Source organism: Elephas maximus, chromosome 18 (assembly GCF_024166365.1).
Source record: "Elephas maximus indicus isolate mEleMax1 chromosome 18, mEleMax1 primary haplotype, whole genome shotgun sequence".
Lineage (NCBI taxonomy): Eukaryota > Metazoa > Chordata > Mammalia > Proboscidea > Elephantidae > Elephas > Elephas maximus.
The window spans coordinates 35375726-35396467 of record NC_064836.1 but is presented as its reverse complement, the minus strand read 5'-3'; the positions used below and the strand labels follow the sequence as shown (position 1 = coordinate 35396467).

At 37.8% G+C, this 20742-nt stretch overlaps 1 protein-coding gene across 2 annotated transcripts in view; it reads right to left on the bottom strand.

Annotated features, from left to right (window-relative positions):
• CYYR1 (cysteine and tyrosine rich 1) overlaps nt 1–20742 on the bottom strand; it is a 129735-nt gene that overhangs the window by 18631 nt on the left and 90362 nt on the right. For both annotated transcript variants that reach the window (XM_049858476.1, XM_049858475.1), the window contains exon 3: nt 2666–2823. In XM_049858476.1, the coding sequence (XP_049714433.1) occupies nt 2666–2823 (158 nt within the window). The remainder of the gene's footprint in view (nt 1–2665; nt 2824–20742) is intronic.

Genomic DNA, 20742 nt, shown 5'->3' with positions numbered 1-20742 from the left:
AGGAGGATTAGGGTGCTGCAGGGAGGGGCACATTACAATCCTAACTAGGGTGATTGGGGTGAGCCTCATTCAAGAGCTGACCTTTGATCAAAGGCTTGAATTAAGTGAGGAAGTTAAGTGCTCCAGGCAAACCCCCAAGGTAGGAGGAGCATGTCCTGTGTGTTCAGGGAACAGCAAATGAAGGAGTGTGACTGGGCCAGAGTGAGCAAGGGGAGAGGAGAAGGAAATGTGGTCAGAGAAATAAAACGATGGGCAGATTCATGCAGGGCTTTGGAGGCCCCTGTAAAGACTCTGTCTTTTTTAAAATTTTAATACATTTTTATTAATAAAATCTTTTAAACAATCTTTCCTAAGTTGTGCACAGAGTGAAATAAGTGAAGTTATATCAGAATTGTCATCCACTTGTCAATACTTTGCTATGCAGATTAGTCTCAAGGGAAAAATATTACTCAGAAAAAGGTTTACTGAGAAATTCTCAGGGCTGGAAAGACAATTCACTTTATTTCTATTTCATAGTATTTAACACTTTGGATCTCAGAAGTATATATTTTCATCAGGTTTTGCCATTTTCAGCAGATGCACAAGCAAGAGACACAAAAGTTCATGAGAGACTATTTAGGTAGACACACAATGTAAGGAAAAATTCAGAAAGTTAGAGGGTTTTTCTCTATGTGAAGAAACTGGTAGCATTCAGTGGGGAAAGCCATGAGAAAAAAAGTAAAAAAAAAATTAGCATTAACATCTTTTAGTGGTAAAAGTATCAGAACTGTTCCTTTTCTGCATTTATGTCTCCCTAGATCTAAGCAAGTTTGCTGGCCTGTTTATATAGTATTCCTTCTTTGTAAGGCTCGTTAGTTTGGATTAAAAGGGGTAAAAGAGCTTTGGTTCTTACTCTAGGTGAGATGAGGAGCCACTGGAAGACTTTGAGCAGAGGAGTGATGAGACCTAGCAGCTACTGTAAAAGGATCACTCTACTGCATGGTGGAAAAGCAGTTAGGACAGTATCACACTAATGGCAGTGAGAGCAGATGGTGGCTCCCACCAGGGGAGTATTATGATAAGTAATTAGATAACTGAATATATTTTGAAGGTGGAGGTGACAAATTTCCCTGGTAGAGTACATATGAGTTTGACAGGATCACTCCCAGGTGTTTGGTCTGAGCAACTGGAAGGATGGAGGTGCTGTCAGTTGAGATGGGGAAGGCCATGGATGGAGCAAGATTTTGATGGAGGAAGACCAAATGATTGTCTCATTGTCAAAGGAAAGGTTGGAGTCTACCCAGAGTGGCTCAGAAGAAAGGGCTGGAGATCTAATTCTGAAAGACCACAGACATGAAAACCTTACGGAGCACAGTTCCACTCTGACACATATGGGGTTGCAATGAGTCAGACTTGACTTGATGGCAACTTTTTTTTTTTTTTTAATTACATATCCATGTGCAGATATTCAATAGGCAGTGAGGTGTATGAATCTGACATTCAGGAAAGAGGTTTGGGATGGAAATAGGTAATTAATACCCTAAGACTATATGATAAAACTAAAGAAGCAAGTATAGATACAGTATGGAAGAAGACACAAGACTTCATCCTAGGATGCTCCAATGTGAAGAGATTGGAGAAGAGGAAGAACCATCAAAAGAGGAATAGAAGAAATTGCCATTCTCATATTCATTTGAAATGTGCTCCCTTGAGTTGAAGATGGCATGGAAAAAGGGGAGGAAGGAAGAACTACACAGGGCAGATTGCGTGTAGAAGGCAGCCTGTCCTGTTCCTATTCTAGAGAGGGTGATAGGACAGGAGTGTGGATGGGAAATCATTCTCCTACTGGTGTGCTAAATTTAGAACTTGCTTGACTGCCTTTTCTATGTCAAATTGTACATGTATAGATCGGCTTAGAAAGTACTATTGAAATCATCTAATGAAACACAACACTTTATTGAGTCACATGCACTCAATGTATTTATATGCAGAATGTCTAGTGAGTTCTCAACAAAGACTTGCCACATTACTCATATATTACCTTTGCTCTTGGTTGGAAATTTTAATATTCTATTAAAGCTGTTCTCTTTTGCATAAAGGGGAGAGATCAGAGCTTTCTTCAATACTTTTTCTCAAGACAGATTTATCTATTAAATCAGATGCCAGGTTATTCAGACACATAATTTACAATTCTACACTTTCTCGAGAATTATTTGCCAGAATGTACTGGCATGGAGACACAGTGGGCGTGAAGTGTCTATCTTAACTCTGGGGCACTAGCAATTATAGTCTATGAGATAACCATTGAAAATACGAATATCTTCAAATATGAAATGGGTTTTATTACTTGTATCTAACCCATCACCAGTTGCCGTTGAGTCGATTCCGACTCATAGCGACTCTATAGGAGAGTAGAACTGCCTCATATGGTTTCCAAAGAGAGCATGGTGGGTTTGAACTGCCGACCTTTTGGTTAGCAGCCCTAGCTCTTAACCCTTAGGCCAGCAGGGTTTCTAATGTAATCTTTAATCAAAGCTAGGGCTTCAATCTACATTTACTTAAAGATACTCCATAAACTTGGAGATTATTCCAGTGAGAGTCTTTAATATTTTCTGCTGGTTTCCAACATTAGAGTATAACTAACAACTCTAGCTCTTCCTTTAGGAGGCATAGTCAGTTTGCTCACTGGGAAAGGAGGAGATGGCGTTGATGTGCGTGGTCCTGACGACGCCCACCCGGGTCCCGCGGTTGTTCTTCATGCACATACAAATGCATATGGCGATTCCAGCAATGACTCCCATGATAAACACGATTCCAAACACAATGCCGGCGATGGCGGTGCCCCTAGAGAGGAAAAGCAAAGTGCTCTTACTGAAGAGGCTCCTAAGGATTCTTCAGTCTTTTCACTATATGACCACGTGGCAAATGTTTCTTTACAAATGTCCTCAGGTATAATTTTTTTTTTTTAAGTAATTTCCTGACTTAGGTCAAGGAAGTGGTCTTCTGTATTTCAATATATAAGACAAAGTTGTAAGCCTTTAGGGAATTCACTTTCAGTACAGTTAGGCCATCATTCAGTTTCTGGTTTTAAAAATTAATGTGTTTATTCAGAGCACAATTCTACAGTTATGCTCTCTAAATAACAATAACTATTTTTTTTTTATTCTGCTGTGGAATGTTACGGTAGCCTTGCCAGTACTTAAACACCAAAGAATATATCTATTGGCCATTGACTATATGTATTCAATGAAAACTCAACAAATGCTAAAATACGAAATACAATTTAACATTGATTCCTGATTAAAACTCTTCATTAAGTAGAACAAGAATGTTTCTTCCTTAACAAAACAAATTAAAGAAAACCAAATATCCTCTTTTACTATTATCCAGAGAACTGTTCTGACAAATGAGTATTCCCATTATATTTAAGAACAATGTAAATAAAACCTCTATTCCTATTCATGTTATTTTTTTCTCTAGAAAACTCTAGCTCATGCACAAAATCTTAAAAAGAAAAAAATTATTGCATGAAATAATTGTCGTTATAATTATTTGTAGACAATATGATTTGCAGGAGTCTTTTTTAAAATTTGTCTGCCATTTTGGAAAATAATGAGGAAACCTTTATTGAAATGTTAATTTTGACCAGGCAGTATCATTTATAGCAATGTTACCTAAGGAAATACAGCTCATGCGTGCAAAAGTAATATAACAAAGATGTCCATCAAAGTGTTGTTGCTAACAGAAAAATATCAAAAATATCCTAAATGTGTATAAAAGGGGGATGGCAAAGAAGAAAAAAAAAATGATCCATCCGTAGAAGGAATCCTATAAGATAATTAAGAAGGTTGAAGAGGTGTACATGGGTTGAAGTGGAGCTTTCATAATATACAGTTAACTTAATAATATCACTACAAATGGAAAACCAAGTGTCAACAATACCAGTATTAAAGGGATAGCACTGCAGCAAAACTGTATTTTATGTATCAAATTTCTGAAAGTATATACAGGGGTCATCACATGAATATGGGAAAATAAAGAAAATTTTTCTTTCTAATTTATGTGCTCTCTAGAAGCAACCGTTTTCAACTCTCTCAGCTATTTCTTCTGGTACCTTCCTCCACATTTCTCAACAATATAGTTACATTTCTTTAAATTAAACATATATATATTCTTTCTTGGCTTCTTCTTATATTATTTGAGAATTTAAATCTCAGACTAATTTTACCTTTGGTTAAATCAGTCATTTGACTTTTTTTTTTTAACTGTCGAACTAAAGCACTGTACCATAGCACAACTTTTCTTTTGAAGGAATAAGTTTATTTCCAGGTATTTTCATTTTTCCATAAACCTATTGCTACCCCCTCTCCAAGTAATTCCTAGAAATCTTTCACACAATGATCATAACTTTTCCGAAACTCAGACACAATTAAAAAACACTTTATCAGTTGTGTTTTCCCGTATTCTCCCCCATAGCCTGCCAACTCTGGTGGACCCTCCGGAGTTGAGAGGTGTTCCTCTAGACCCATTGGTGGTCATCAGAGCTCCAGTTTTTAGACTCCGGTCTTGCTCTTTCTTGGTAAAATACACTGTGTGCCCAAGCACATCCTCAAATGGTTTGTTTTTTAAACAACTTTGCTGAGAGTTAATTTATATACCACACAATTCCACCATTTAAAGTATACAATTCAACAGTTTTTGGTATACTCACAGGTATATGAAACCACAACCACAGTCAATTCTAGAACATTTTCATCACCCCAAAGCTAAAGTCCATACACTTTATAGTGTTATGTTTTGCTCTCTTGGATGCAGTTTCTTCTTCTTTTTTTTTTTTTATGTTTTAGGTGAAAGTTTACATAGCAAATTAGGTTCCCATTTAAAAATTTTTATACAACTTGTTCCATGACATTGGTTGCATTTTTCACAGTGTGTCAGCATTCTCATTATTTCCATTCTGTTTGTTCTGTCTCCATTAATCTAGCTTCCCTGCACCTCCTTAGTATCTCATCTTTGTTTTAGGATAAATGTTGACTGATTGGTCTCATATAGTTGATTATTTAAGGGAGCACAGTATTCATGAATGATATTGTTTATTTCATACCCCAATCTAATATTTGGATGGAAGGTGGCCATGGGGAGTGGCTTCAGTTCCAAGTTCAAAGGGTATTTTAGGGTGATAGTCTCAGGGTTTCCTCTAGTCTCCGTTGGCCCAGTAAGTCTGGCCATTTTTACAATTTGAGTTTTATTCTACATTTTTCTCTCTTTCTATCAAGGGCCTTTTATTGTGTCCCTGGTCAGAACAATTTTATTGGTAGTTGGGTACCATCTAGTTCTTCTGATCTCAGGCTATATGAGGTCGTGGTGGTTCATATGGCCTATTACTCCTGTGGACCAGTTTCTTCTTTGAGTCTTTGGTTTCCTTCATTCTCTTTTGCTCTAGACAAGTAGAGATCAATAGTTGTGTCTTTGATAGCTGCTCACAAACTTTTAAGACCTGAAACAAGGGTGTAGAACATTATCTTCATGAACTAAGTTGTGCCAATTGATCGAGTTGTCCCACTAGACTATGGTCCCAAGCCTTCAAACCCAGTAATCCAATCCCTTGAGGTATTTGGTTAGGTCTAGAAAGTACCCATAACTGTGCCTCCTATGTGGTTAATTATATATATGAATCCATATGCAATGCACGTAAACATGTATATACATATACCCACAGATACACCTGTATGTGTACAGCTATATACTCACATGTGCCTTCCTATACAGACAAAGGCATACATGTCTACGTACGCAACCATACACGTATTTTTTGGTTATTATTATTGTTGTTACAAAATTGTACGCTATAGCATTTATCCAAAAATTCCCCTTACTCTTGCATACTTAGTAGTGTCTTCATTTACCCTGGACAAGTTACGCATGCTTCACCCATATTGGGTATTGCCTTTCCCATCACCAAAAATAACAAGTGTCTACTACTATCTATAGGGTCACTAGGAGTCGGAATCACCTCAACGACAACGGGTTTAATGTTAATGGGTACTATCTAGAAAGCGATTTCCCCTGCTTCCTCCTCCCATCCCTGGTAACCATCAAAGAACATTGCTTTCTCTGTGTATACATATTCTTGACTTTTTATAAAAGTGAGACCATAAAATATTTGTCTTTTTCTGATTGGCTTATTTCACTCAGCATAATGCCCTCCAAATTCATCCATGCTATATTTCAAGAACTCCTCATATTATTCTTTATAGTTGCATAGTATTCCATTGTATGTATGTACCACAATTTGTTTATCCATTCATCTGTTGATGGGTACTTTCATTGTTTCTATCTTTTTGCTATTGTGAATAATGAACATGGGTGTGCATGTGTCTGTTCCTGTGATGGCTCTTATATCTCTAAAATATATACCTAGGAGTGGGATTGCTGGATCATATGGTATTTCTATTTCTAGCTTTTTGAGGAAGCATTGTATTGTTTTTCATAATGGTTGTACCATTTTACAATCCCACCAACAATGTTTAAGAGTTCCAATCCCCCCTACAACCTCACCAGCATTTGTTGTTTTCTGCTGTTTATTTTTTTAAATCATTGCCATTTTTGCAGATGTGAGATGGTTATCTCATTGTAGTTTTGAAGATCTCGAGCATCTTCTCATGTTTGTTAGAGACTTGAATGTCCTCTTTGGAATAGTGTCTGTTCATGTTCTTTGCCCATTTTGTGACTGAATTGTTTATCTTTTTGTTGTTGAAGTTTTCTATATATTTTAGAGATTATACCCTTATCAGACACGTCATTGCCAAAGATTTTTTCCCCGTCCGTAGATTCTCTTCTTTTTACCCTCTTGATAAAGTCTTTTGATGAGCATAAGTATTTAATCTTTAGGAGGTCCCAGTTATCTAATTTATCTTCTGTCATCCATGCATTTTTAGTTTTGTTTGATAGACTACTCATGCCAGAATTAGGTCCCCTAGTCTTCACCCTACGTTACTGTCCAGGAAATTTATAGTTTTTGCTGTAACATTTAGGTCTTTGATCCATTTTGAGTTAGTTTTTGTGCATGGTGTGAGGCTTGGATCCTTTTTTCATTTTTCTGCATATGGATATCTTGTTTTTCCAGTATCACTTGTTAAAGAGACTGTTTCTTCCCCATTAAATGGACTTTGGTCCTTTGTCAAAGATCAGTTGTTCATATATGGATGGATTTACATCTGGGTTCTCAATTTTATTCCATTTGTCTATGTATCTGTCATTCAACCAGCACTAGGCTGTTTTGATTACCGTGGCTGTAAAGTAAGTTTTGAGACTGGGAAGTGAGAGGCCTCCTATTTTGTTTTTCTTCTTCAATATTCCTTTAGTTATTTGGGGCCCCTCCTTTCCATATAAAGTTGAGATTAGTTTTTCCATTTCATTAAAGAATTTTGTTGGGATTTGGATAAGGATTGCATTATATTTATAAATCACTTTTGGAAGTATTGATATCTTTATAATGTTAAATCTTCCAATCCATGAGCATGGAATGTTTTTCCATTCATGAAAGTCATTTTGGTTGCTGGCAGTAGTGTTAGTTTTCCTTGTATAAGTCTTTTATGTCTCTGGTTAGGTTTATTCCTAGGTATTTTATCCTTTTGGGGGCTATTATAAATGGTATTTGTTTCTTAATTTCCTTTTCAGAGTTGTCCTTACTAGTGTAGAGGAACCCAACCGATTTTTGTATGTTGATCTTGTTCCTGACACTTTGCTGAATTCTTCTATTAGGTCCATAACTTTCTTGTGGAGCTCTGGAATTTTCCATATATAGGATCATGTCATCTGCAAATAAGAATAATTTTGCTTCTTCCTTTCCAATTTGAATATCCTTTATTTCCCTTTCTTGCCTTATTGCTGTAGCTAGAACTTTGAATACAATATTGAAAAAGAGTGGTGATAAAGTACATACATTCTTGCCTTGTTCCCGTTATCAAGGGTAATGCTCTTGAGAATAATACTGGCTGAGAATAACATTTGTTGTTAGTTTTGCATATATGCCTTTAATTATGTTGAGAAATTTCCCTTCTATTCCTATTTTGCTGAGTTTTTTTTTTTTTTTTTTAATCAGGAAAGAGTGTCCCTGTGATGGCTCTTATATCTCTAAAATATATACCTAGGAGTGGGATTGCTGGATCATATGGTATTTCTATTTCTAGCTTTTTGAGGAAGGACCGTATTGTTTTTCATAATGGTTGTACCATTTTACAATCCCACCAACAATGTTTGAGTTCCAATCCCCCCTACAACCTCACCAGCATTTGTTGTTTTCTGCTGTTTATTTTTTTAAATCATTGCCATTTTTGCAGAGGTGAGGTGGTTATCTCATCATAGTGCCTTTCTGTGTCAATTGAGACGATCATGTGATTCTTTTCCTTTGTTTTATTTATGTAGTGAATTACATTGATTGATTTTCTTATGTTGAACCATCCTTGCATCCCTGGTATGAATTCCACTTGATCATGATGTATTATTTTTTTGATATGCTGTTGAATTCTGTTGGCTAGAATTTTGTTGAGAATTTTTATGTCTATATTCAGGAGGGATATTGGTCTGTAATTTTCCTTTTTAGTGGTGTTTTTTCCTGACTTTGGTATCAAGGTTACACTGGCTCCATAAAATGAACTAGGGAGTATTACTTTCTTTTCTATGTTCTGGGATAGTTTGAGCAAAACTGGTGTCAACTCTTACCTGGATGTTTGGTAAAATGCTCCAGTGAAACCATCTGGGCCAGGGCTTTTTTTTTTGTTATTGGGAGTTTTTTCTTATGATATCTTTAATTTTTTCTTTTGTTATGGGTCTGTTCATATTTTCTACCTCTATTTGTGTTAGTTTAGGTAGGATGTGTGTTTCTAGAAATTTGTCCATTTCTTCTAGGTTTTCAAATTTGTTGGAGTACATCTTTTCATAATATTCTGTTATGATTCTTCTTATCTCAGTTGGTTCTGTGGTAATGCCACCTATCTCTTATCTTATTTGAGTTATTTGCATTTTCTCATTTTTTTTTCTTTGTCAGTTTGGTCATTGGTTTGTCAATTTTATTGATCCTCTCATAGAATCAACTTCTTGTTTTGTTGATTCTTTCTATTGTTTTTCTGTTTTCTATTTTATTTACTTCTGCTCTGATTTTTATTTCCTTTTTTTCTGGTGACTGTGGGCTTCTTATGCTGTTTCTTTTCTATGTGTTTGAGTTGTTGTTGTTAGGTGCTGTCAAGTCAGTTCTGACTCATAATGACCCTATGCACAACAGAACGAAACACTGCCTGGTCCTGTGCCATCCCCACAACTGTTGCTATGCCTCAACCCATTGTGGCAGTCACTGTGTCAGTCCATCTTGTTGAGGGTCTTCCTCTTATTTGCTGACCCTCTGAGTTATAGGAATAAGCTATTGATTTTGGTCCTTTCTTTGATGTGGTTTTTTTTTGATGTGTGCATTGATTGTTATAAATTCTCATCTGAGCACTGCTTTTGCTATATCCCAAAGTTATTGGTATGTTGTGTTTTCATTCTCATTTGATTGTAAGAATTTTTTAATTGCATTTTTAAATTTCTTCTATTACCCTATAGTTAAGGTATTATTTAGTTTCCATGTGCTTTATTTTTAACTTGATCTTTCTGTTATTCATTTCTAATTTCATAGCATTATGATCAGAGAAGATGCTTTGTATTGTTTGAATGTTTTTTAATTAATTGAGGTTTGCTCTGTGGCCTAATATATGGTCTGTTCTGGAGAATGATCCATGTGTGTTGGAGAATAATGTTACTGTGCTGCTGTTGTGTGTTATGTTCTGTATATGTCCATAAATTCCAGTTGGTTGATTGTGTTATTTAGATCTTCTGTATCTTTCTAATTGTTCTGTCCATCATTGAAAGTGGTGTTAAAGTCTCCTGTTATTATTGTAGAACTGTCTACTTCTCTTTTCTTTTCCGTTAGCATTGGTTTTATGTATTTTGGAGTTCTGTCGTTGAGTGCATAAATATTTATTATGGTTATGTCCTCTTGGCGGATTGATCCTTTAATCATTATATAATGCCCTTCCTTGTCTCTAATAATGGATTTTGACTTGCAGCCTATTTTATCAGAGATTATTATTGCCACTCCTGCTCTCTCGACTGTTTGCGTGATATATTTTTTCTTCATCTTTTGATTTTTAACCTACTTATGTCTTTGTGTCTAAGATGTGTCTCTTGTAGGCAACATTGATGGGTCATGCCTTTTTTTTTATTTTTTTTTATCCATTCTGCCACTCTCTTGACTGGTGCATTTCAACCATTTGCATTCAGTGTGATTGTTGATAGGTATGAATTTACTGCTGCCACTTTGTTATGCTTTTTATTGTGATGTTAATGGTTTCTTTGTTCCACTTAATTTTCTGTGCTGAGTTCTTATGTATGGATTTTCTTTTTGTTTCATTTGTTGTTGATGATTTTATGTTTGCTGAATCTTTTTGATTTTCTTCTTTATTTCGTTGAGTAGATTTATTAATTTTCTTTGTGGTTATTTCAGAAATTTATCTTTCTCTTCCTAAGTTTAAAACATTCTGTTATATCTTGATATCAGCTTGACTTCACCATATGGAACTTCTATACCTACACCATCTATTCCTCCTTTTTGTTTTGAAGTTGTTATTATTTACAGATTGACATCTGAGGTTCCCTGTTTTTGCAACTTAATTTTACAGTTGAGAGTTCTTTGTCTGAGTTGGTGTCTGGTTGAAGTTCTCATGTGTCTTAATCTCAGGTTGTTGTCTGATGTTGTTGGTTCTCTGTCGAAGGACTCCCTTTAATATCTCTTCTAAGTCTGGTCTGGTTTTTACAATTTCTCTCAATTTCTGCTTAACTGGGAGTGTCCTAGTTTTGCTATCATATTTGAAGAGAATTTTGCTGGATATATGATTCTTGGTTGTCAATTCCTTTCTTTCAGGGTTTTACATATGTCATCCCACTGCCTTCTTGCTTGCACAGTTTCTGCTGAGAAACCAGAGCCTAGTCTTATTAGTGGCCCTTTGTAGGTGATACTTCATTTTTTATGAGATGCTCTCAGAATTATTTGTCTTTGGTTTTGGAAAGTTTGATTATGATATGTTTTGATGACTTTCTTTTGGGGTCGATCCTATATGGGGTTCACTGAGCTTCTTGGATGGAACCCTTTTTGTCTTTCATGATATTTAGGAAATTTTCTGTCAATAAATCATCAAAAATTCTCTCTGTGCTATTTTTTCCACCCCTTTTTCTTCTGGAATTCCAATTATGTGTAAATTCTTCCTCTTGATAGTGTCCCACCTAACTCTTAGGCTTTCTTCATTTTTCCTTATTTTTTCCTCTGGTTGTTTTTCAAAAAGATTAGTGTCAAGGAATTTGTTCTCAATTTTTCTGATTATTTTCTCCCATTGCTTCAATTCTACGTCTATGTCCTTCCATTGATTTATTTATTTCTTATATTTTATTGTCAATTTTGTGAATTTCTAGTTGTTGTTTCATTATAGTTTCTAGTTATCTATTTATTTTTATTTATTTTGTCATTTTGTTTTTGTATTGCTTTACTGAATTCTTCTAGGGTTTGTGTTTTCCTAATCTTTTTGAGTTGCCCATATTTAATTCTTTTGAATTCCTTATCAGATACTTCCATTACCATTTCTTCCTCAGAAAGGTTTTTCTGCCCCTTTGTTTTGCTCACTTATTTGAGGCATCTTACCCTATTTGTTCTTATAATTTGTTATTGTCTGCTGTCTCCAAGGCATTAATGTGTTAATTTATTTATATATTTCTTTACTGCTTGTATGTATTTTTTTGTGTGTGTGTGTGTGCTGATTTTTTTTTTTTTTTGTAAATTGTTTTGATGTATCTGGAGTTTTGTTTCTTCTCTTTCTGTTTGGAATGTCTTTCTTCCTTCATATTATTTTAATTGTTATGGTTTTGCGGTTCTGGTCCGTGTGTGACTTTGGTGGTGTCTGTTGGCTGGGTGTCATTTCCTCCCTCTAGTGGGTATGGTGGGTCACACCTATGTGTGAGTCCTCTGTGGTCAGGCTCGTATGTCTTCCTTACTAGGTTGAGTGGAGGTAGGAGAGTAGGTTCTTTTCCTGATATTGGGTGGCAAGTGTTGGGTGGACAGGGTCCCTCCACAGCCATTGTGGAACTGTGGGGTCCTTCCAGGTTGGTGCTAGCAGTTAGTGCATTCTCTGGAGGTCAGGGCAGGATGTCTCCGTATCCACTGTGAGGGAGTGCTACCCAAATGGATGGGGTAGGCTAGCTGCTCATGCACAAACTGGCATCTCAGTACACGGTGAGGTATCAAACAGTTTTATTACAAGTGCAGATGGCCTGCAGAAACTGTTTGGGTGTGTGATGTTGCAGCCAGGCAGACTTTGGATGTGGGCACCAGGATCTTCTGCTTGTTTGGCAGAGGTATAGATGGTGCCTGCCAGGATGTGACTGGAGTCACTGATGAGGTGATGTTTTCTGTCTGTCTGGTCACTGGGGCGTGGGTGGAGGGAGTGCTCTCACAGGTGGCTGGGTTGGGCACTGTGTGTGTGCCACCGGTTGTCAGGTGGTTGGGCTGAGGGTGCAAGGGTCACTGGCCACCAGGTTGGTGGGCCAGGTTTGTGCACAGGGTGCCCTGAGCCTCAGGGAGGGGCTGGTGGGCATGGCCAGGCTTTGGCCTACAGGTGTGAGTGCCTGTACTTTAGGAAGCGAGTGGTGGGTGTGACCAAGTGTGACCTGCCTGCACCTCAGGCAGGGGGTGGTGCACTTCAGCACATACCTCCTGTGCCTCAGGGATGAGTGATGGGCGTGGCTAGGCTTGCATACATCAGCTGGGGCTTCCTACATCTCAGGGAGGGGGTGTTGAGTGTGGCCCAGCTTGCACTTATCAGTGTGGCCCTCCTGTGTCACAAGGAGGGGGCGGTTGGAGTAGACAGGCTTTTGCCCTTCAGGGCAGGCCACCTGCTCCTCAGGGAGGGGTTGTGGGCATGGCTGGGCTTGCCTTCATCCTCTAGGGTCTCCTGCTACTCAGAGAGGGGTGGTGGGCATGGCCAGGCTTGAGTGGGTAAGTGCAAGCAGCCTGCCTCTGGGAGGGGGTAGTGGGTGAAGTCGAACTTGCTAGGGCAAGTGCAAGCAGATATGCCTCAGGAAGGGGGCAGAGGGTGTGGCTGTGCTTGTGTGTCAGTGCACAGGCCTCCTGTGGGGGGTCAGGGAGTGGGGGGGGGTAGGATTGGGCCAGGGCGACTTTGCCTCTTCAGCCTGCACCTCAGGGAACATACTAATGATGGCAGGTGGGGTGCCTGCCTGCACTGAGCTGGTTCTGGGAAGGGGTGCTCTAGTTGTTACTGTGTGGGTTGACTTTTCACTGGTGGCTCCTGTGTAAATGGCTGGGTGCCTCCACTGACAAGCGTTCCCTGCACTAATACCTGTCTCCCTCCCTTCTGGCACTCACCTGCCCCTGTGTTTCTCACCTTTATTCCCCTGCAATTGTGCATCCTTGTTTACACTTTCTCCTTCTAAGGCTCAGATAGGAACCCTGGTGGCGCTGTGGCTGCTAACCCAAAGGTCGGCAGTTCGAATCCACCAGGCTCAGATGGCTCTGTCTGCTTCTCTTGCTCTACAGGCGCTTCCCCATGGTTCCCCGATTTCAAAGCTAGACCACCCCACGCTTCCCCCTCTTAGGGGTGCCCATCCCTGGCTGCATCCTGTCCTACCTTGTTGTTTCTTTCTGGGGTTGTTTGCACAGAATCTCTGCCACCAGCTGTGCTTTCTTTGGAGTTGCTTTTCTGGGTTCCTCAGCCCCATCGTTCTTTGATGCCAAACCCAAGTGACCACACTACTCCCTGTTGGCAGGCAGGGTGCAGCGGTCGATCCGAGAATCTCTTGTTTTCCTGCTGGCATTGTTTTCTCTCTCCTTCCAATCGGTGATTAGCCTGTTTCTTCAACTCTGATGCTCTGGGATTGGAGGCCATTTAATGTGTCTGTTTTACATATTTCACAAGTCTTTGTTGTCAGGGGGTTGTTACAGTGCCTGTATCTAGGATACCATATTGATTGAAAGTCTCTTATTTCTGATGATACTAAAGATTTTTTTTTTTTTTTCTGAAACTTTCCCTATTCTCCGTATTTCTTCTGTCTCTTCTAGGTTCCTCTTTATCGTTTATTTGGATCTCTCTCGTGTTTGAAGTTTTCCTCAAATGTCCAGTGGTCCTTGAATATCCTCCTACTAAAAAAAGAGACACTAAAAAGCTGTCTGGAAGTTCAGGGCGCAGAGCTAGAATTTCAGAGGTGAAATCCACTGTGGAGGGCGCCCCGAGGTAAGCTTTCATAGATGTTTTCTTTGGGACTGTTCATTTTTTTCCATAAAACAACCCTCCGATTTCTCACTTGGGAACCCTGAGCCTGTCTGCCAGTGTCCTGAGGCCTGGAGTTTTACTGGGAAAGGTATGAACTTTTCCCAAATCCTTGTGCTTTCAGTTCAGAGCCTGATTTTTTGATCTCCCATGACTTAAAAATTTCAGGTTTAAGTCTTCAGAAACAAAATCTTTGTGATTTGAAGGCATGACCTCTGAAGCCAGGCTGCCTGAGTTCCAGTAGTAGCTGGGTAACCTTGAGCAAGTCGCTTGATCTCTCTGTGCCTCAGTTTTCTCATGAAATGAAGGTCAGCTTGGTGTCTACTTGACCCTCCTTCCAAATTTCATGCCATGCAGTACTGGTGCCCATGGACCTATTTACGGGATAAGCATGTTTTTATTCTCCGTGGTATCTGAGCGTCTATCCTATATCTCTCTAGGACAGGTCCATAATCTCTCATCCAAATCTTTTGGGACAAAACGTGTCTCGTAAATCAGGAATTTTCAGACTGTGAACAGGGGAAAACGGTACATACCGTATATATTGTATGACATTCCCAGGGGTACCTGGGATGGCACCCTGTGCACAAACACTTTCACATTTCTGCAGTAAAGGTAGGAATTTCAACACCAAGTGGATTAAATAGAGGCTAGGAAAAAAGCTCCAGGTTCATTTAAGTCCAGTCTTGTCATTGACTGAGTTATATAAAACCAGGACTAGATTAAGGCACGTGGGGGCCGTAAACACTGATAGTCTGTGGTGCCTCTTTCTCTGTTTACTCACGCATTTGAATGGGATAGGTGAATTATACATATACAAGTATATGTATAAGCCCTGGTGGTGTAGTGGTTAAGAGCTCGGTTGCTAAAGAAAAGGTTGGCAGTTTGAATCCACCGGGTGCTCTTTGGGACAGTTGTATGCTATCCTATAGGGTAGCTATAAGTTGGAATAGGCTCGACGGCACCCAACAACAACAGCACGTATATATAAATGTATATGTACATATATGTACGTGTGTATGTATTCTAGCTATCCATGATGTAACTTCTTTTTAAACACGACTATAACATTTTTTTTTTTAACATTAGCGATGGAACACAAACGTGGTGTATGCCAATTTAGTAAAATGAGATGAACTAGATTATAAAATTTTTAATGGGGTACTAAGATTTTTACTGTATATCACATTTTCTACAAATATTCCACATATCTTACAACAAAGAAAAAGAGTCAGTAAGCTTAGTTGTTTCAACAATCAATGTAAAATTATACTGCTCTCCCACAATGAAAAATTGACTTTCGCCAATTTTGCTTTAAACAGTTCATACTTCAGTTTTCATGCTTGCTTCATAATAAATGCTATAATTATAAATGAACAAAGATGTCATATAAGAAAATTTAATTATCAGATAACAAATATTACTATATTTTATTTTTAGATAGGTCTTTCATCTCTAACATGTTATAATTAAAAACATTTCTTTCTGTTCATTGCTCTTACAAATTCTTCAATGATTTCACCACAATTAAGCTGCTGAACAATATCTACTTCCACATGGAATAAGGATAATGAATCAAGTGTAGCACCAAAAGGTGGTATTCAAGCCCACCCAGAGGCACCTGGGAAGACAAGACTGGTGATCTACTCCTCAAAGGTCACAGGCTTGAAAACCCCGTGGAGCAGTTACACTCTGCACACGTGGGGTCGCCATGAGCAGGAATCAACTTGACGACAACAACGACAACATTTGTATTTTTCAGAGGATATTTTCTCTCTAAGACTTTTCCCCATTCAGTTCAAAAAAACAGAATACCATTAAAAATTCCAAGAGACTCCTTTAAAATATTCCTACATACATTTTCACTTTGTCGTTAAATTCTGAAGGCAGAGTATGAAGCATATTTGGATGTGCTGCTATTAGTAATAAAAGAGTGACAGCTTCTAGTGACTTAATACATAAATCTTTTCAAGAAAAAAGATCTATCGGAAGAAATCTTTTGAAACAAGAAAACTAAAAATAATCTGGAAACTTCCTTTTTATGATAATTTTCAGGTCTAAGTAAGATTAGAGGGCTTAATTTATGTTCCAGAAATAATCAAGGGCCCAACTATTCAGGCACACAGAGCTTCCGTAGTGTGGGTTAAGAAAGCTGTTAAGATATCAAATTGGGATGTATTTATATTCATTAATTCCTGTTTTAAACGGAGGAAAGAAGAAAATTAGTCACATTTTGTTTCCTTGTTGGCAGTTCAGGCAAAAGTGCCTGCTCTTGAGGTCAATAATGAGGTTCCAACTAATGTATTAAATGAGCTTTTTTGATTAAATCATGATATTGGTGTCCTTGATACTTTGATACCCATTAGCAATTGCAAATTAGTTATTTAAGAAATGGCAAGTATAAAAGTTACAGCATTATTTACTCTGTTATTAATTTAAAGAAACAACGAACAAATCTGAACCTTCCTGCATATGAATAATTTGGTTTAGTCAGCTGTTACAAAGAGAGAGGTTATTAATTTGAGAAATTTGGCAACATAAAAATTAAAAAAAAAAATGTAGGTAATTTTTTTTAATAACGTTTTGCAGGGTTTGCATAATTTACTTTTTTAATTTTTATTTTGAAATCATTATAGAGAAACAAGAAGTTGTAAAAATAGCACAGAGAGGTCCCACATACCCTTCACCCAATTTCCCTCCATGGTTATGTCTTAGATGACTAAAACAATATCAAAACTAGGAAATTGATACTGGTATAAAGTATGTGTACAGTTTTATGTCATTTCTATAATGTGTAGATGTACATAACCACCACTGTAAGCAAGGGAGAAACTGTTGTGCCACCACGAATATTTCCCTTTGCTCTATCCCTTTAGCCACCACCTCTCTGCCAGTTGCCCGTACTGTGATGGCTTGTGTATTGCTGTGATGCTGGAAGTTGTGCCACTGGTCTTTCAAATACCAGCAGGGTCACCCTTGGTGGACAGGTTTCAGCAGAGCTTCCCCACTAAGACAGACTAGGTAGAAAAATCTGGTGATCTACTTCTAAAACTTAGCCATAGAAAACCCTATGGATTACAACAGAATATGTCCAATATAGTGCTGGAAGATGAGCGCCCTAGGTTGGAAGGCACTGAAAATACACAGTGGCCTCAACAGTGGACTCAAGCACAGCAACAATCATGAAGATAGTGCAGAACTGGGCAATGTTTCATTCCATTATACACTAGGTTGCCATGAGTCAGAGCCAACTTGATGGCAACTAACAACAATAATAAGCAAATTATTCTTTATGATTATTCGTTATAGTGAATGTTTCTTTAGGCAATTTAGTCCAAGAGTGGGCAAACCAAGGCCATGGGTCAAAGGTGGTCCATTAGTTGTTTTTTGTAAATAGTTTTATAGGAACAAAGCCACACCTATTTGTCTACATGTTGTCTGCGACTGCTTTAAAAGGTTCCTGGGTGGCATAAATGGTTTGTGCTTGACTCCTAATCTAGGGTTTGGTAATTTGAACCCACTGAGCAGCACCATGGAAGAAAGGCCTGGTGATCTACTTCTATAAAGATTGCTTTCATGCTTTATTGGCAAAGCTGAATGGCTGCGAGAGAAACCGCATGGTCCACAAAGCCTAAAATATTTATTATCTAGCATTTGACAGAAAAAGTATACTGACCCTTGATTTAATTCATATGTGAATAAACTAATGTTGCTTTTCCCTTGGTAAATTTCTCTAAAAAATTATGCCACTAATGATAGCATAACAAAAGAAACAATAGCACAGGTAGGTCAATGTGTACTGAAAATCTAACATTTCATGGCATTTTGGAAACTCTTTTAATTCCATTTATTAAAAATGTGTAACATTTGCTAGATTTGATTATTACTTCAAATCTCCAACCTTTTGGTTAGCAGCCATTTATACCACCCAGGGACTCCCTCCCAATAAAGTAGGAAAATATAAAAAAAGGTCATAGATTTATTTGATGACATATAACAAAACAGAAAAATTATAAAAAATATTTGTTAGAAGACACTTTTCACACTGCCATAACAGCTTCTAAGAGGTGCATAAAAATGCAGTACAACTTTCAGAAGGGTAAGTTCTCGAAAAAGTGAACACAATTTCTAAATAATAAATTTAAAATGAGTTTAACACTGTAAAAATAAATTTAAAGTGAAGCAAAAGCGTTTTTATCTTTTTAGGAAAGAAAGGAACATTAAGTAATCTTATTTATTTATGAAAATTCATGTATGATGAGCTTAAGCAATGAAAAAAATCCCATTCTAACTGCAGGCTGAAAAGAAAATGCACTCATGAGAAGAATAAAATTTGGCAAAATTCTTCATCAAACTATTCCATGTCCTCAGTAATCTCTTCTTTTGGCCAATGTATTAAAATGTTATGATACTTCTGTTCTTAATTTTTTAAAAGCAACATTTTATTCCAAACTTATTGGCAATTTATAAAGTATATAACTTAGTTAAACTATGCCTTGCTTAATTTTCAAATGAGGCATTTTTCTCTCTGTTGCTTTAATAAATCATTATAGGATAGTGAAAATAGAAAAACAAACTCAGTGGACTGTGGTTTTCAATATTAAGAATAAGGCTTTATTTCTATACTCCTATTAATAACAATTGCTGTCGAGTTGATTCTAACTTAGAGCGACCCTATAGGACAGGATTTCCAAGGAGCGGCTGGTGGATTTGAACTGCTGACCATTGGTTAGCAGCTGAGTGCTTAATCACTGCATCACCAGGGCTCCATTAATAACAATAGGAATCCTGAACTAGCAGTCTATGTATTAAATAAGAGAACTGTAATTTTTACACAAATAATGTGTGCCTTCTATGTTTGTTTGCCAACTGAGCCCTCCCCTCTCGAGGTATTTTTGTCAGAGCACTATGCTAATTTTTTTTCTTTTTACAGCAACATGTAAAAAAAAATTGAAATAGCTATAATTACTAAACATTTTCCCTTTTTCATGTGTATAATGCTTATGGAGCTTAAACGTAGTGACCCATATGATTTTCCTAATAAATCTATATGACTTGTCAAAAAATACTATAAAATCGAAGTATGCCGAAGATACTCATTTTATGTTCCTACATTCTAGTCCCTCCCTTTTATAACTTCACTTAATATGTCCTCTTTCTTGGGACTTTACAGGTAACTTCTCTCTGTTATCTTCAGAATAAGGAAATTGGAAAGTAATGTCTTTCTGAAGAAATACTGACAGTTGCCTACCTCCATATTTGTTCTCTGTTTTCCTTAAAGAACTCTTGATGGTTAAGTAGGTATTTAGACACCTGAAATAAATAGACATCTTCTAGGTATCCTTAAAAGTAGTCTTTCATGTGATAGAGCTCTGGAAAATAAATTTTAAGGGGAAGTTTTTTATAGCATCTCTCAGGAAACTTCCTTAAAATGTGACCGGAACAGGCTTATTGCCCGTTTCTTCATCTAATCCTCCATCCTGTTTTCTGAGACCTGTGTGTGATAACTGAGCTCTAGTCTCTGCATTGGGTCATGAGGACAAGGCCATATTTTAGAGATGGAGGAGGGATGAGTTTGATGTGTGAATTCCCAATACCTACATTTGGTTGTTGTTATGTGCTGTCAAGTCAGTTTGGATTTATAGCGACCCTATTGGACAGAGTAGAACTGCCTCACAGGGTTTCCAAGGAGCAGCTGGTGGATTTGAACTGCTGACCTTTTGGTTAACAGCCAAGGTCTTAACAATTGAGCCACCAGGGCTCCAAATACCTACACAGAGATGGTATATCAGTCCTGAGTTCCCATCTTTGGATTTTCTTTTCATGACAGAAAAATAAACTAGTTATTTTAATCCGTGTGTTGATATACTGCACCATCTAGTCTTACCTGATATAACTCCTTTGCCAAGATCATCACACAGTGTAAACAAAAAGAAATCTTCAAGATAGAAATCGCAGTTTTAAGGCGCATAAGGTACTCTGAGATTTCCCTAGAAGAGTTCTCCCCAAATATACCAGAACCAAGAACGTATGAGTCTGCATCCAAATTCTATTAAACTAGGATCATTCATCTTGCTGTCATTGTTGTCGTTAGGTGCCATCAAGTTGATTCTGACTCATAATGACCCTATGCACTATAGAACAAAACACTGGCCAGTCCTGTGCCATCCTCACAATTGTTGCTATGCTTCAGCCGTTGTTGCCGCCACTGCGTCAGTCAATCTTGTTGAGGGTCCTCCTCTTTTTTGCTGAACCTCTACCTTACCAAGCATGATGTCCTTCTCCAGGGACTGATCCCTCCTGATAAAATGTCCAAAGTACGCTAGACGAAGTCTTGCCACGCTTGCTTCCGAGGAGCACTCTGGTCATACTTCTTCCAAGACAGGTTTGTTCGTTC